This window comes from Podarcis liolepis (genome assembly GCF_965112155.1).
Source record: "Podarcis liolepis genome assembly, chromosome: 11".
Lineage (NCBI taxonomy): Eukaryota > Metazoa > Chordata > Lepidosauria > Squamata > Lacertidae > Podarcis > Podarcis liolepis.
The window spans coordinates 24,264,963-24,282,091 of record NC_139565.1 but is presented as its reverse complement, the minus strand read 5'-3'; the positions used below and the strand labels follow the sequence as shown (position 1 = coordinate 24,282,091).

General features: G+C 40.9%; 1 protein-coding gene across 3 annotated transcripts in view; it reads left to right on the top strand.

Annotated features, from left to right (window-relative positions):
* The window catches only part of FER (FER tyrosine kinase), a 153,310-nt gene that overhangs the window by 81,730 nt on the left and 54,451 nt on the right, over positions 1 to 17,129 (top strand). For 2 of the 3 annotated variants that reach the window (XM_083464481.1, XM_083464480.1), the window contains exons 14-16: positions 2,244 to 2,300; positions 7,745 to 7,860; positions 10,569 to 10,663. In XM_083464481.1, coding sequence (XP_083320607.1) covers positions 2,244 to 2,300; positions 7,745 to 7,860; positions 10,569 to 10,663 — 268 coding nt within the window. Of the gene's footprint in view, positions 1 to 2,243; positions 2,301 to 7,744; positions 9,110 to 9,249; positions 10,664 to 17,129 lie in introns of those variants that run through there. The other variant, XR_014516819.1, reaches the window with a different exon arrangement.

Below are 17,129 nucleotides of genomic sequence, written 5' to 3'. Positions count from 1 at the left end.
CAGTTATGCACGTATCTGTTGTATCAGGGCTGGTCATGCTCTTGGAAATTAGATCCTACTTTTTTGCAGGTACTGCTTGAAATACTACTTAAACCTGCAGAATCAGTTGGACCAAAGTCGACAGCAGTCTTTCTACTTACGAGTTCTCAACTCTTAGCTTTTCTGTCCTGCTCAATGCTAACTGTCTTATTTCTCTTCCTTCCTGGTTCTGAGTGACTTTGAAACAAAATTGCTATGTAGGGAGGGTGAATGCTCTAATTCTTATGGTAACTCATTCTCTCTGAAGTATTTAATTAAAAGCAGTTAGCCTCTCCTTTGTGTAACATTTCTGTTGAGACACTTGATGCAGAATGGCAGCTCTTTAAGAATCATTCCCTTGGGAAAAGTTGTCTACTGACATGCTTCTGAAGGTTGAACGGGATAAGTTGGGATTGCATCTAAAGTTCATTCTAACACTTTTTGTTCAGGTTTATATCTGAAGCTTTAAATTAAAGGGGCCTATAACCTTCTTATGAATTGAGCCTGAAAGCAAACTGGAAACCAGTGAACTTGTTTTGAAGCAGGAGTAATGTGACCCAGAAGCTACGCTGAACCAGAATTTTTGCTGTTACAATTGCGTTTTGAATCACTTACAGCTTCCAAAGATCTTCAGGGCTTTAAAGACTTACCTTCTGCTGGAGCAGGACTTTTAAGAGTCCATGAATTTCATTTCTCAGCTTGACTTAAGGGGACTTTGTTCATATTCCTGGTGATCACTGATTGCACCTCAAATTCCCCCACAGTCTCACCCACCAGGTTCATGTATGTGCTAAACATCATGGGGGACAAGACATAATCCTGTAACATCCTGGAATAATTTCCATGAGGCTAGATGGTTTCCTAGCATCACCTTCTGAAACCTTTCTGCTAAATAGTCTTGGAACAACTTTAAGTAGTGTCCCTAATCAGGAACTAGTGGCCTAGGAGTACTTAATGCTATTGAGACAGGCAGCAGAAGTAACAGTGTAATGCTCCCCATATCTTCTACCGACTATCATCAGCAAATTGTGAATTAGTATGAATTGCATTTCCCAACTTAATTTGATTGTATAAAGGTCTTTGGCTTCTGACATCCGCTTCTGGGTATCAGAAGAATGAGCCGTCTTGCAAATGAAACTGTTAGGTTCAAATAAATGAGAAACAAATAACTTCATAAGGAATAAACTTGTCAAAAGATGCTTAGTGATTCAAAATACAAATATCATTTATTAATAGCAAATATATGTCTCAACAATAGATATCTGAAATTATATTTGTCAAAATAAATATCACCGTATCCTCTTTAAGAGAGAATTGCTCAAATTAATTGATATGATTAGTTTTATAAATGAGGTTTCAAACATAACCAGCAAAACTCATTCAGTGTTCTTCAGGTTTCTCTCTCTCTCTCTCTCTCTCTCTCTCTCTCTCTCAATCTCTCTAAACCTCATTTCCCTCTATGAGCCTAGTGAAGAGATGCTTCCAAAATGTGTTTCAGTGTGTCATACTATATATTGAATTTTTGTTCATGTGTGTCCAGCTGTTAAATAGATATTTACATGGAAAGGTAATAATGGCCAATAGGAAAATGTTGGAAGTAAAGAGATTTGTGCCAGATGAAATTTATGTGCTTGAATGGCTAACAGCCACTACTGTCATGTAATGCATATTCCATAATAGAATGTTTACATGTGATCATTAGTGTAAACTCTTGCCATTGATGGTTGTTTTTTTTAATGGATATTACTGGAACTTGCTTCATGTATGTTTAGCAGATGCTAACACTCAGTTTCTTCATCTGTAGAAGAAAGAACCCGTTTTCTGAATGTGCCAGAGAAAGGTCATTTTTAGGTTGACTAGCGTTTGATTTTTTAAAATATATTCTTTGCCATAAAGTTCCTTTACATAACTTTTTCTTTAAAAAGAAAAACTTTCTTTAAAAAACAGTGGTAGAGATACCCTGAATTTAATAAAGGAAAGCATGCAATTTTGTATGTTATGATATCACACCTAAGCCTTAATTTTTGGATAGAAATTTGCTGTAGCATGCTTTTAACATCCTATTGTGTAGTAGCAGCTTACTCTTGAGATTATGTTCTTAGCATGTTGCTGATTGAATAGTCTCACTGAATCATCCCTTTAGGTCTATTCCTGCTAGCTCACAGAGGTTTTATAGAAATGCAGTGCTTTGTAGACTAAACACTGGTGTGTATTTCTTGCTGCAGGATAAAAAATGGATTCTCAATCATGAAGATGTCACACTGGGAGAATTACTGGGCAAAGTAAGTAAGCATCTGTTCTTAATGAGGAAAAGTACACCTTAGCCTTGGAGTATAGTTGTGATATTGAGGAAGGTGGGCTTCTTCCACCACCTACTAAATAATAACATTGCTTTGTAGCAGAATTGCATTTTTTTTAAAAAAAGTCATATAATAGACCCAGTCAAAGTTAAGCAGATTTTAAGACCTATTTCAGTGAGAGAGGTTTAAGCACAAGGATAGAAAAGTGTTTAACTTAAGTAAAAAATATGTCCAAAGTTATCAATAATTTTAAAATAGCTTTGTTTTGTAATGCAAATATTACCGTACTTTTCTGTCCATAAGATGAGGGTTTTTAATATTAAAAATTAGCTTTAAAATCAGCCCTTGTCTTATACATGGGCAGTGCAGAAGGGGGTTGGGCGATTGGTCGCAGCCACGAGGAGGAGATTGTAAGTGGTGATAGTGTGGGTGATTGGTGGCTGCTGGAAGGGCTGCTCGTGATTTGGTGGCTGCATGCCCTCGGCGACGCGTGCGATTGTCAGCGATTTCCCCAACCTGCTGTGCATTATTAGTTTCATATCTTTACATAATTTCCTTTTCCACCATTGCTATTTGCTTTTTAGGTTTTTGCACATGTTTCCCCCTCACTCACCCCCATCTGCGGTTTTTGTTTTCTGAAATTCATACCATCATGGAATCGTAGTGTTGGATAATCTAGTCCAGCCTCCTGCAATACAGGAATTGCAACTAAATCATACATGACAGATGGCCATTTAACCTCTGTTTATAAACCTTCAAGTCCACCAGGCACAGCATGCTCTTGCCAGTATCAAAACAATGAAGGGGCAAAACTTACTTGCTAGAAGCTGCGAGACAACGGAGAATTTAGGGAGAGGAGCTCACATAGTGTCCAGTAACTAGCGAAGAAGAAGAAGAAGAAGAAGAAGAAGAAGAAGAAGAAGAAGAAGAATGTCTCCAAACTGTTTACAACACATTAAAACATCAGCTAAAACAATCCTGAATAAAACATTACGGAAGAAAGTCAAATATAAACTATACATTCAAAGCAACATAATTAACAGGAAACTAATATATCTTAAAGATTTCAAAATAAAACATAACAAATGTGGTCAACTAGAGAATATACATTTAACACAGCAAAGTTAACAAAACATTTTCAAAAAAACATTTCAAAAGAAAACATTACTAAAATATTTTTTGCTGCTGTGCAGATTTGCCAAACTAGCTTTGCCCAATTACCTGCAGACTTCTCTAAGTAAAGGAAGCAGCTGCAACCCTTCTTGCAGTTGCCAGTTTCTGTGACATGGTCCTAGCAGGATGTGTCTCTCCAGCCCCCAGTCACAGAGTGGTGTTTGGATGCTGGGCAGTAGCTGTCAGAATCTCTTGTATGCTCTGTATTAGTGTAAGCTCCAAGTGTTTGGACAATGCCTCTCTGGGCATATTGCATATACAGAGTAGGGCTTTGCATTCAACCTAGGTGTGTGATATGAGGAATGTGGAACCTCCATATTGAGCGCTGCGGGTAATGAAATGAGCCAGCTCATTCCTTTGTCTTCAGTTTTGAAACACACTGTAAACATTGTGGGTGAAATTCAGAGAACGTTAGATGGACATAAATCCTATTAAAATAAATGGGACTTAAGTGCATAACTGTAAGCTTATATCCCATGAATGTGAATGGTAATTATAGATGCCTAATTTTCTTTGGGTTGTACTGTACAGCTGCACCACAGAGCCTTGCCTGTGAACTCGCTGCACTCTTTTGTGTGTGAGCCAAATTCTGGGAGCACACTGCATGCACAGCAGTTTCCCATTGTACTTTTCTCTCACACAAGACAGTGGGAGGCTTCTGCATGTGTAGGATGTTTTCAGGTTTGTTTGGACATCATATGGAGATCTGCTAAGCATAATTTCTACTTACTCATCCATGTTATTAATGTCTGTGTTGACTAGGTAAGGTAAAGTAAGGTAAAGGACCCCTGGGCGGTAAAGTAAGGATCCTCTCATTTATGCCCATGGATTGTATTTGGAGAAATAGTGGAAATATGTCTCCTCTTCTGCATATCTCCCTTTGCTCCCAATCAGTGCCAATCTTAAGATTTTTTGTGGATTGAAGGTAGAGGCCAAATGGTGTTTCCCTCCAACCCAACCCCCCCACCTTGTTAGATTCCATTTACAGCTTTCATCTGTTCCCCACCACCACAACCTTGGCAGTGTCACCTGAAATCACTTTCCCTCACTGCATGGTAGGGCCAGCCTTCCCATAATGCAGGGGAAACTCAATTGTGTGATCCCACAGTTACATAGGGACACGGGTGGCACTGTGGGTTAAACCACAGAGCCTAGGACTTGCCAATCAGAAGGTTGGCGGTTTGAATCCTAGCGACGGGGTGAGCTCCCGTTGCTCGGTCCCTGCTCCTGCCAACCTAGCAGTTTGAAAGCATGTCAAAGTGCAAGTAGATAAATAGGTACCGCTCCGGCGGGAAGGTAAACGGCATTTCCGTGTGCTGCTCTGGCTCGCCAGAAGCGGCTTAGTCATGCTGGCCACATGACCTGGAAGCTGTACGTCTGCTCCTTCGGCCAATAAAGTGAGATGAACGCCGCAACCCCAGAGTCGGCCACGACTAGACCTTATGCTCAGGGGCCCCTTGACCTTGACCTTACAGTTACATAAATATGGCATCTCTTGGTTTCTCCACTTGGGATGATCACGCAACAGAACATGTGAGCCTAAGACCAGCTCATGATACCTCTCTGGATGTGGCCTTAGGAAGCTTATTTCATCTGAGTTAAGGGATGACTTACATTTTTTTCCATTTTTATAGTTGAGCATCTCTGTTACAAGGAACACCCAAATGCCATAGCTAAAATAGAATTAAAACTTTTTTAAAAAAACAACAACAACCCTAAAATAAAACAGCACAATATAGAAAACAAGAAACAACCTCCTATTATATCGGCCTGCCAGAAATGTCAGCTGAAACAGTCATTTCCTCTCCACTTGTTGTGAACAGTGTTAGAAACAGAGATATGAAAGCTAGGAGCTAAATGGCACCTTAGTTATGGGCACAACAACAGAATATCTAGGCACGCTTTTTAAATAACAGGAGTACACAGCTGAAAATAAATGAACTGCAACTAAAATATTATGTTTGTTTTTCACATGGTCCGGTCATTCCCCTCCCCTCCCCCTCCCTCTTAATATTCTTTAAGAGTGTCTCTTCTCCAGTCTTCAGAGAGTAGCTGAAAGTGGGGAGGCAGAAAAAAAATGTCCTCCTTCCCAAACAGAGGACTGTCTCCTGACATCCATTCAAACAGATGATAGTCCTGTATGAAGTAGGACACATGGCCACCGTAGCAGGACCTGACCTGTAAGCTCCTGTTGGGATCCAGGGCTTCTTACATTCTTGCAATGCTGGAAGGAGAGGCATTTCTGTAGCTCCCAGGCCACTCAGGTCCCTTGAGTACTGGGCCTAAGTTGTTAAAAAGAAGAAACTTAAAATCATCCATACCACCATGTTCTTTTCCTCAAAATACCGCCTCCTCAGTCTTGGACGAAACTGGATCATGCACCTCAAGGCTAGAATGGCTTAGATTAAAGTGATTTCACAGTGTGATTAAATTACTTCAAGTTGTGTTATTTCAGCTCCTCTACCTAATTATTCCATATCCTGTGGCAAATGTCAATAGAAGCAGGTCTACCAAACTTCCTGAACAACTTAGAAATCCAGTTATTTTTGTAAGTCCTATTCCTTCCTTCCTCTAGGACCATCAACTACACCCAAGTATAAAGTGAAATGCGTAGGTATTGGATGAAGAGCAATTGACAGCTAAGCTGATAGCTCTTAAGATGTCATCCCCTCTACCCCCTGGCTATTCTGCAAAAAGTTAAAACTGTCCAAGAAGCATCAGCCAAGGGAAATGACAGGTGGACAATAATTCTGTTCCATTTGGTACAAACTATTAAGTAACCTTAATTTCAGCATTTTGCTAAATTATAAGAAATCTGGGCACACCTTCTGCCTTAATTTTTACTTGGTAGCAGATTCCTCATCCCAGTTGCCACCAACAAAGAGAGGGGCATTTTAAACTTCTCAGCTCCTGCCTTGCCATTCATTTTAGTGGTAGCAGTATTGCCACTTACAACCGTTTATGTGTTACGTTTTAATTCTCTGTGGCACTTTTCAGTGAAAAAGACCCCCAAGGAGACTCTCAAAGAAAATGCAAAACCCACACAATAAAACACAATTTACAAAAGTTTAAGACAATATCTTAGTGGCATATTTACATGCCCCCCCCCAATCCAAACACATCCTTTCATCTGCCTAAAAGCAAAATGGAGTTTCCCAAAAATGTCAAAGAAAGCAAAGCAACTTTCCTTGAGAGGGTCCCTACTCCTTAGGCAGCCGCCTTCTAAGCAGCAGCTCCTTATGAGGGTTTGTACACAAGAGCAGAAGAGAAAGCTCACCCCTGATGGCTCCAAACATACTCTGTTCCATTAAATCACAAACCTTGCGCAAAACCTCCTTCTAGTCATCCTATTTCTTGAGAGTTCATCTTGAACTCTTTGCAGCAAGTTTGTAGGGAGGTTATTTGATGTTGCATCACGCAGTTATTCACACATTACATTGCCTTTTCTCATTATGTTTAGGAGAAATTCTGAGTGGGTTTGGGGGGGGTAGATGGAAGTGGGTTTATTCCACAAGTGTGCACACATGAACATGCCGGTATGTGCTTGAATCTCACCTACAAAACTGATGATCTGAAAGTAGCTGAAGTCTAAACAGAGGAGACCCTGATGGGAAGAGGGAGAGCAAAGAGGAGCACTAGGATCCCCTAACAGGCTGGGTTCCTCTATTTTCTCCCACCATTAAGAGAAAATGTTTTTTCTTCCAATAAACAGAAGCTAGATGACTAGGACTAGTCATAGGACTAGCCCAAAGGAGTTTGGGCTGGCCGCTATGCTTAGCTGCCTACAGAGAAGGAAAAGTGATGACGGGAAGGGAAGAGAGGGCATTGCAAGGCAGATAAGCAGGTGCAGTGGGGGAAGAGACTGCCTTAATGAAGTGTGCTTCTCCCACTCTTGTGTCAAAATCTTTTGTGAAACATTGCTAAGTTGCTTTTTCCGTGGTAGATGACTGGATGGAGCAAAGTACAAAATTAATGGGGTGTTCAGTCTATAAGGCATTAAACATTCATTATATAAAGGCAGTGTTTGACTAAAGCCTTGAGCTTGATTTCATCGGCTTTTCAAAAACGTTAAAGTAACATTTCTTCCCATAAGTTAAAAAGGGAAGTATCTGTTTCCTTAACCCATGTGCGAGCTTATATAAGCATATTGTTAACTGACACAGCTGTGATATTTTCTGCACAGTGGAACTTTATTTTGCTGAGGAATGCCATTAAGTTTGTTTACTGACACTTTGTAATATCTGCAATTTCAGGGTAATTTTGGTGAAGTATATAAGGGAATATTGAAAGATAAAACTCCGGTTGCTGTGAAGACATGTAAAGAAGACCTTCCCCAGGAGCTGAAAATAAAGTTTTTATCAGAGGCCAGGTGAGTGGTGTAAATGTGAATAAATGGGCACTTGGGATCCATTACATACCTAAATTTAATGCAGGGAACAGTTCCTAGATTGTCTGAGACTAATCAATACTTTCCACTTCAAAATATATTTCAAATTAGCAGTGGTGGTGGAGGCCCTCCCTGAATTAATTCTCCCTGGAAGAAGTAAAATGTCATATGCAATCTGATATAATATCAAAGGTGAAAATAACCATCAACTGTTGATAGAAATTCCATATTGTGTAATATGCATACAATGGAAAACATTCCAAGTTAGATTATCTTACTGGGTCAATATTGTAGTAAGTGACATCAAGAAACTATTTTACCCTTACAAACAACTTGGACTGCATGGAATAGGTTTTTCTTTTTCTTTTTCTTTTCTTTTTTTGCTAAGAAACCTGGAACTATAGCAATTATTCATTATGAATTATTTACTGAGGCTCAATTGACATCTTACAGTTTTTTGTGGTTTTTCTTCTTTAAGGATAAACCACCTAGAAAACTATCTCAAAACAGTACTTGGCTGAAATATTATACAACCTTTAATGTTTCTCTAGATTTAACCTCAGCCACAGTTTCCCAAGTGTGGCTTTGTGCAGTATAATAGTTAGATAGCTGTTTGTGGCGCTTGGGTTTCATATCCTTGCACAGTTGTGCAAGAACGTACCTCCCAGGGCTACTGACAGGATAAAATGTGAATTTGAGCTGAGCCTTGCCTGTGGAAGAAGCAGTTGGTTAAGGTCTGCCTATTCCTCACAGTCTTGATCTTTTTCTTCAGATCTTTAGTGATTTCAGTCACATTCCCTCCCCACCCTGGCCTGCCAAATCAAATGCGGAATGCATGGTATAAAGGGCAGGATGGTGAATCTGCAGTCCTCCAGATGTTGTTGGGCTACAGTTGCCATCAGCTCCTCCTATCAGTAGGGAGGATTAGAATTTGACAATGCTTGGAGAGCCACAGGTTCCCCATCCCTGGTATAAAGGTTCCATGTGCTCTCAAGTACATTGGGAGTCAAGGAGGAACAGCCATGGACATCTAACTCAGTGCCACTCTTGGCTGCTCTGTATGCATAGAGCCCCAATGTTTTTGTTCCTTGGCAAGGCAAATGTCCTCTGCCCTCCACCCAGGAATCCAACAGCCCAGCTCTTTCTGTGTAGATTGCATGTGCAATTCATGGTAAGGAAAAGTGTGTGACTGGGTGGGGGGTCTGTTAGGGGAGGAGAGCCCTGTAGAGCAGTGTTTCCCAACCTTGGGCCTCCAGCTGTTTTTGGACTACAACTCCCATCATCCCTAGCTAGCAAGACCAGTGGCCAGGGATGATGGGAATTGTAGTTCAAAAACAGCTGGAGGCCCAAGGTTGGGAAACACTGCTGTAGAGGACAGAATCGTAGAATTGTAGAGTTGTGCTATGCTAGTGGCAGCACTCCCAAGCAGAGGAGGGGTGGGATCGATTGGGATATATACCTCTGTACTACTAGTGGATTTACTTGCCCATGCCATGAGGTATGGGAAGTATCAAGAGGTACTTGAGTAGTGTGTGTAGCCTTGGGTCTTACGGAAGAGGCGGAGGAACAATACCAGAACTTCAAAGAGCAAGGGAGAAGGCAAGCATTAAGGTAGTGCAAAAAAAGAGTAGCCATTTGGTAACTTGTACAAACTGTCGTGCTATATCCTGATGACGATTGACTCAAAAGGTTTCGAGCAATCTTCAGGTAGTAAATTGCTGCTTTCTAATACCAGCTTGAAGCCCTGTTCTCCTGGCTCTTGCAATCATGAGCTCTCCTAGCATTGGGGAAGGGGGGGGCATAACTGTACACCTGGGCTTTCCAGAATTATATGAGGAGCTAGATCATGACACGGCTTGTTAATTTGTTAATGAGAACATCTCTTTGGAGCTTAAGTTGAAAATGAATCAGTGTAACTTCTCTGTTCACATCTTTAAAATGATTAAGATGGTAGAAGGCACAGGTGTTGATTGCAACTGGAGAGTGATCACATGCCATTTGTCTTCATGGAAATGTTCGAATGTCTTCCAGGATTTTCTGCCTATTCTAAAGTAGCGAATATTTGCTTTCTATCTATTTTTACTTGTACGTACTTATGTCTGGTAGATGTTGATTAAAATAAATGGCACTCTAGCCCAATCACTTGCATGGTGGGGTAACTTAAATCTAAAGGGGTCTATAGAGTCTCAACTTTAGCCCCACCCCTTTGTCACACTGCCCCTTACAGCTTCCCATATGTTCAGGGCAGATGTGTGCAGTGGAGAGTGTTTTGCACTCAAGTAGATTTCCCTGCACATTCTAGAAATCTGGTTGTGTTTGGTTCTAGATGATATGAGTGAACCTGTATAAATATTTATGATGTGTATTTTCCTGTTTGCTTAAATTGTGCTATGGTTGTGTTTAATTTTTTTTAAAGTTACCCTGGGATTCTTTATGTGAAACGTATTGGATAAAGTAAATGAATACATGCTCATGATCCCCTTTCATGTGTGTTGTCACTGAGAAGAGCTTTAGTTTTATCATCTTTCTTAGTAAGAGGTGGTTTCAGTTGTACAATGTGATTCTGTTCGTGTTTACTGAAACTCATCTGAGTTTATTTTAGTCATGTAGATGCTCAGTAACTTTTTTCCTACATAACTGAAATCAAGTTGATACAATGACATGATAAAACCTTTGTACCCCTTTTTCAGAATACTCAAACAGTATGACCATCCGAATGTGGTAAAGCTTATAGGAGTTTGCACTCAAAGGCAACCTATATATATCGTTATGGAGCTTGTTCCAGGTAATGTGTTCATTTATTCTTATAGCATTCTTGTAGTACCTAGGTTTCTAATCCTCCCCATTTGTTTGGATATACTCATTGTCCTTCCTCTGCATCTTCTCAGTTTAAATAATCTGCTCTTTAGAGACAGAAAGGTCTCTGATATCCGCACACTATTTCAGAATTAAAGAATAATTTTGTTTTTACCAGCAGGTGGAGACAGTATCAAAGTCATAGCTCGTAGGCACATCCCATTGTAAATCAGTATGAATCATGGGAATATGTGCAATCTGCTGTTCCATGTTCATTCCACATACTGAATACATATGTGAAGAGCAAAAAGTAAAAGTCTTATTCTATAATATTAAATTAATCAGTAATTCAGTACCTCACTTTCACTTAAAAGGAACAGGGAAGTTCTCAATTAGGGTTAGGCTAGATACTGAACCTGTGTTCCCTGAGCTGTTCCTGGACTCCAGCTCCCATCAGTCCCAAGCAAGAAGGTTAATGGTCAAGGATATTGGGAGTTGTAGTCGAGCAGCACCTAGGCCACATCCCCATCCCTGGGTTTACATGTATTTTCAATGCTTTTGGTGCACGAATATTGTTGACTAATTTAACTAGTCTATTTTTTTCTTCAAAGTTCCCCCCCTCACTTTGAGTTACAGGTGAGGAGGTGTTGTCATTGGAAGCAAGGTCAGTTGCTTTCTGTCTCATAATCTTTGCTGAACCTTGTGCCCCTTTTGCTAACAAAAATATATTTTTGGAGAGAGAACTGTGGAGAATAAGCTGTTTCCATATCACTCACAAGATTAATATTCCATATGGTTCCTGAGTGCAAAACCAGGGTGGAATTATAACATGGGGTAAGTGTTTATACCAAGGGTGAGGAACCTATGGGCCTTCAGGTGTTGCTGGTCTCCCAACTCCTATCAGGCCCAGCCAGCATGGCCAGCGGTCAGGGATGATGGGAAATTTTGACCAACATCATCCAGAGGCCCTGGCTTCCTGGTTTATACAATTTGGATGTATCAGTCTTGAGTTGACTTTTTTAATAGGGTTAATCTAGTTTTTTATGTTTTGTTCTCCATGGTGTACCATGACCAAAGCAGCTCATGATCAATACCAAAATACAGCATCATAAACAAGGAGTTCATAACAAAACATATCAAGCAAATTGAAATAGGACAAAGTCAAGTAATCAGATTCAGTACTATAATGAATGATACTTTTAAATACAAAGGCACAATAAGAATGAATGGTTTGTGAAAAAAGAGAAAAAGTTAACCCAGTGTTTGCTACTACAGTAGTTGCAAGTCTTGACTCAGCAGCCCAGTTTATATAACAGTCTGGCATGTCTAGGGCTGGGCTTCTCACCAGGCTGCATGGCTTGCAGCTGGCTCCTTCATTTCTCCTCTAAGAATGGAGCATTAAAAGAGAAAAGGCTGCCCTCCACCAAGAGCAGCAAGATGTTAGACCTTGATGACAACTATTTGTATTTTTATCTCATCCCACTAGTGTAAATAGTCTGGTAAAAAGATCTGAAGAACTCGCGGAAGCCTGGAGGGCAGCATGAGAGCTAGCCACCTTGTCACTTTCAATTTATATGATATTATTCCTATGGCAATGAAGCATCTGCCTTTGATTGGCTAAGGTGGTATGGTGACATGGAATGTTCATCTTGCAGTCCAGCTCCTGTGTAAGAAGCGTTTTCAATTAGGCTGGATTAAATGCTTCGGCAGGGGCCGGTTGTGGAATGGAAAACGTCCCAGTGTGCAGAGAAGCCAAGGAGAAGCTCAGAGAAAAGGAGGCTAGAGGAAGGATGCATAGTTGGATTTGGGCTGGGAAGGGCAGAGGAATAAAGCAACTGAGGCAAAAGGGAGCTACAGTAATGAGAATAGGAAAAAGAAACCGCATCATAGTCTTTGGGCCGCATGGTGTGAAAGAACTGAATGATGTGAGAGTGAGTGCTAGGTAATTTGCTTAAGAAACATGGAGGACAAGGGAAGTGGTTGCTTGGTCTAGAGCCTTGAGAAGGGAATTGTGCCAGGCATGGCTTCTGCTGTCACTGCAGCATTGTGACTTGACTTTCTTAAGGGTACAACAGTTGGACCCAAAAAGCAGGAGGCAGGGCTGGATTTCGCGTACTGAAACCCAACATTCCCCAACCTTGTGCCCTTAAGATGTTTTGGATTACAATCCCCAAGAGTTCCAGCTGGCTTTGGCAATTGTCTGGGGTGATGGGAGTTCTAGTCCAAAGTATCTCAAGGTTAAAAAAAAAATGTTGCAGAAGGGTGGGATGGAGACTGGTAAAAAGTGTTAAAACCAAGAGGCAGGCAGCAGGATCAGAGTTAAAATAGAACAAGCCGAGGTTGGGAGCAGGGAAGCCTGAGGAAGAGTCTCAGGAATCAAGGTGACAACAGGGCACAGAAGGAAAACATGCACTTGCATCCAGGAAATCAGATAGAAACCTGGAACTGGAGAGTTAACCAGAAAGCAGCAACTCCCAGGACTGTAATTGCTTCCACATACAGAGGACACGAGCACGGCGAGGGATGGGGGTCAGGAAGCAGTTGCTCAGGTTTCAGTCCTATGTAGCTGAAATGATAACTCAGCAGCCATGTTTCTCTAAACAAGACACTTCTCAGCCAGTGTGACTTCAATTGTTTCTGCCCTCAACTCTGTTTAGGATTATGAGCACATGTCTGCTTTGTTTGTGGCACATGCTTCTCCTTGCCCACTCCCTTCTCTTATTGGTGGCAAATAGATATTCTCAGCCTTTTTTTCTGTAAGTAGAAGCTGCCATTTGGCCCATGGCAGCAATCATAAATGTGGTTTGAAAGATGCCAAGCAAAGTTCTACTCATAGCGAGTGATTCAGATGATCTGTCAGGAGTTGCAGTGGCAAGGAACTGCCACAAGCAGAGTAGTCCTATAAGGTCATAAATACAGCTGAGGTATCCGTCTGAGCTGGGGGACTCGTGACACAATTTCAGTGTTTTTTCTTTATTATAATGTTCTCAAAGAAGTACTAAATTTAAGGTGGACTGGGCAGGAAAAAAGTATTTTTGAAAGGATGAAGAAGTAGGGATCCTCTTAATGAAATATTTTAGGGTATGTATTTTGAAACCATTTTTCTGCCTTCTGTGCCCGTTATCTGGGAACCAATCACATAATACTGTTTTTAATTTGTAGCTTTTAAATGTGTATGGTTTTCATATGGTTTAATATAGATGCAGCCCCTACTGAATCACTGGTTTGTTTTTTAGTGTCAGCATATAACTGCAAAATTCATGCCAGTGTGCTTTTTATAGCTTTAATATTTCAAAGCTTATTCCTTTTGATTTCATCCATCAAAATATTGCTGATACAGCATTAGCCATTTGTGGATACTTTAAAATAGTATTCCATAATGCTTTGTTTGGTTGCTCTAATGTTTCATTTGGTGCCTAATATTCCAAAACAAATGAGGATGGGAGAGCATAAGCTGACCACTTATTATCATGGTGAATAATCATTAATTGTTTGAAATGGGAGCCAGATATTTCAATTTGCACATTGCATAAGTTCAAAGCCTGTTAGCATACTCCATAAGAAATTGTTGACATTTTTATCGTTCTCCTCTGGCTAGGCTATTGTATATTATACCACTACTTATTTTTCGTGTGAGGTTATACAGTAAAAAAGGCTGAACTAAAAGAAAAAAATACCTTCTCCAATTTGAGAGCTGCTTCTTGTTTCTTTTTCTTTCTAAAAATATACAAAGCCAGAACTAATGGAATCATAGCACTAGCAGTTTCTGCAGCAAACAAGGGAGAGAAAACTTCATTCCAAATGTAATTCTTCTGTCTTGGCACCCATGCCACAGGTTTAGGAAGAGGTGTAGGCCCCCAGGTAGGTCTAGGAATGCCCCTGGTCTGAATCCCTGCAGAGCCTCTGTTGATCAGTGTAGACAATACTGAGCCACATGGACTAATGGGCGGTAGAAGGCAGCTTTTCTGTGTTTGCTGAGCCCCTCTTCCAGTTTGTCACCTAATGATGGTATCCACCATTATGTTCAAGAAGTCCTCCTGGCCTTCCTATCAAGAGTTGCTACAAGCCCTAGAACATTTTGACATCATAGCAGTTGAAACAGTGGTTGGGGAATCTTCTCCTTTTTACATATGCATGCAGAGGTCCCCATTTGTCTCAGTACTGTGTTCTCCATCACCGCTTCTGCTGCCTCATACTTCCATCACTTGTTCTCTAGCCCCCCCTTCTCGCACCTCTTTCCTTTTTGTCCTCATATCAATGACATTGGACCCTCACTCCAGCCTTTTTCTCCCAGTTCCAATTCCACATCTCTCTGCTTCCCCATCCCTCCTCAGATCTCTTCAGTTCCAACTTCCACATCTCTCTGCTTCCCCATCCCTCCTCTGATCTTCCGTGTCATCACTGCAGTTTAGCCAACCTCTGGAAGGAAACTTGCACACCCACAGGCAAGTGCCTTAAACTAAAGTCTTTCAGCTTATGTGTGCTCATATCTGTGCTCATATATTCTGTACTATTTGGAGTCTCGGTAGTTGAACTGAGCGGAAATAGTTTTTGGGGGGTATTATTGGGCATAGGTGCTAGATTTTGGCCAGATCCCTATGAACTTTGAGCTTGCAAGCAATGTGGAAGCCAGAGCTGCTAAAAGTGTTTTAATGTGGTATGAAATGGGTATACAGAATTGTTCAATTATGCCTTAAAAGTGCATAGTGTTACATAACACCCAGAACAAGGTGGCTTCCCAGCAATCTTGCAGAAGAGAGGATTGTAATTGTCTTGTGCCTTCAGTCATTGAGGGGTCAGTGACAGTTTCTGCTGGAGTGCATTCTCACTGTGGGTTTTATGTAAAATATTTCCTGAGAGAAACAGTTGGGAAATATTTTACACAGAAACGTGCTGGAGTTGCCATAAAATTCGCCTCTTTCTTTCTTTCTTTCTTTCTTTCTCTCTCTCTCTCTCTCTCTCTCTCTCTCTCTCTCTCTCTCTCTCTCATTAGAAATAGATCAGCATCACCAGTTCAGTGATGAGATTGCTACCTATCTTGGCGGTGCCAATATTGGGCCAACCCAGGTACACTATTCTTTGCATATTAGTCCAGGTTAAGCATACCCAACACCCTCAACCACTGCTCATAAGGCTTGGTTTCCATATCCTTGATTATCTTGCTCACCCTCTGTCTTCTCACAAGACAGAGAAACCAGTAGGGGAACACTTCAATCTCCCAGGACATTCTATACAAGATCTCAAAGTAGCTGTCTTTTTACAAAAGAATTTCAGAAATAGACTGGAAAGAGAAGTTGCTGAATTGCAACTTATTACCAAACTTAAAACCATGGAGAGACCTGGTCTGAATAAAGACATTGGATTCTTATCTCATTATACATGATAAAGCTATTTTTAGCCCCCTTGCTTACTTACCCCTTGCTTACTTACCCTTATCTTACCCCTTGCTTTTTCCTGTAAGACCAATTGCAGTCATTAAAAGTCGTCAACAGGTTTACCACACCTATCAGCCAATCACCCATTCCCACCACCCTTCTGAGTAATACCCCTCCCCACTCTCTCACTATATATAAGGGTCTGGTGACTTCTGTTTCAGTGTATCTGAAGAAGTGTGCATGCACACGAAAGCTCATGCCAATAACAAACTTAGTTGGTCTCTAAGGTGCAACTGGAAGAATTTTTTTATTTTGTTTCGATTACGGCAGACCAACACAGCTACCTACCTATATTCTCAGAGTATTAGACTCGAACGACTCAGCTTCTCAACAGTGTTGCTATTTGACTCATGGTAGTGATAGCACTTTGCAATAGGGACAATGTTTTCACCAAGTAAGGCTGCCCATTGTGCAGTTGTACTTCTTTGGGTGCATGAAAGTGAAAGAGAATCTAGTGATAAGACCCTGCTTCCCCTTTCTGGATTCACGTAAACATTGCAAATTACTTGCTTCAGCAGCCTTAGCTAGAGTCTGTACCTGCAGTCTTCTCAAGATCCAGACACATTAGTTAAAATATACCCTTGTGTAGACAAACTACGCTTGGGTTGCTTAGAGCTACTCAAGTCATTTTTGAACCTCTTCAGGCTCATGATACTGTTGAACTTGGATACTGCCTTTTCTCCTATCATTCCTCCCTTCTGTCTGCAGCAGATTGCCTCCAGACCCAGCTGCTTTGGAAAATGTCATTATGTTAATAGCAATGGCTTTGAGGTTTTCAATACACAAATGATGAGGGTAGAAGAAGTTACTGCTTTACCAGATTTCTATAACACCGCTGTTGGATTCCATGTTAGTGGCATTCTTTATATTTTGGACAAGTGAGGAAAGAAGCAGCAGGGAGTATTAAGTATTTGGTGAGGAGAGAGAAAATTCCCCAGCAGCCTTGATTCTCTGTGCATTCTTGCTCGGATACCTGTGGTGGAAATTGATTAGTGCCTATCCAGCCCTCTAGATATCGAA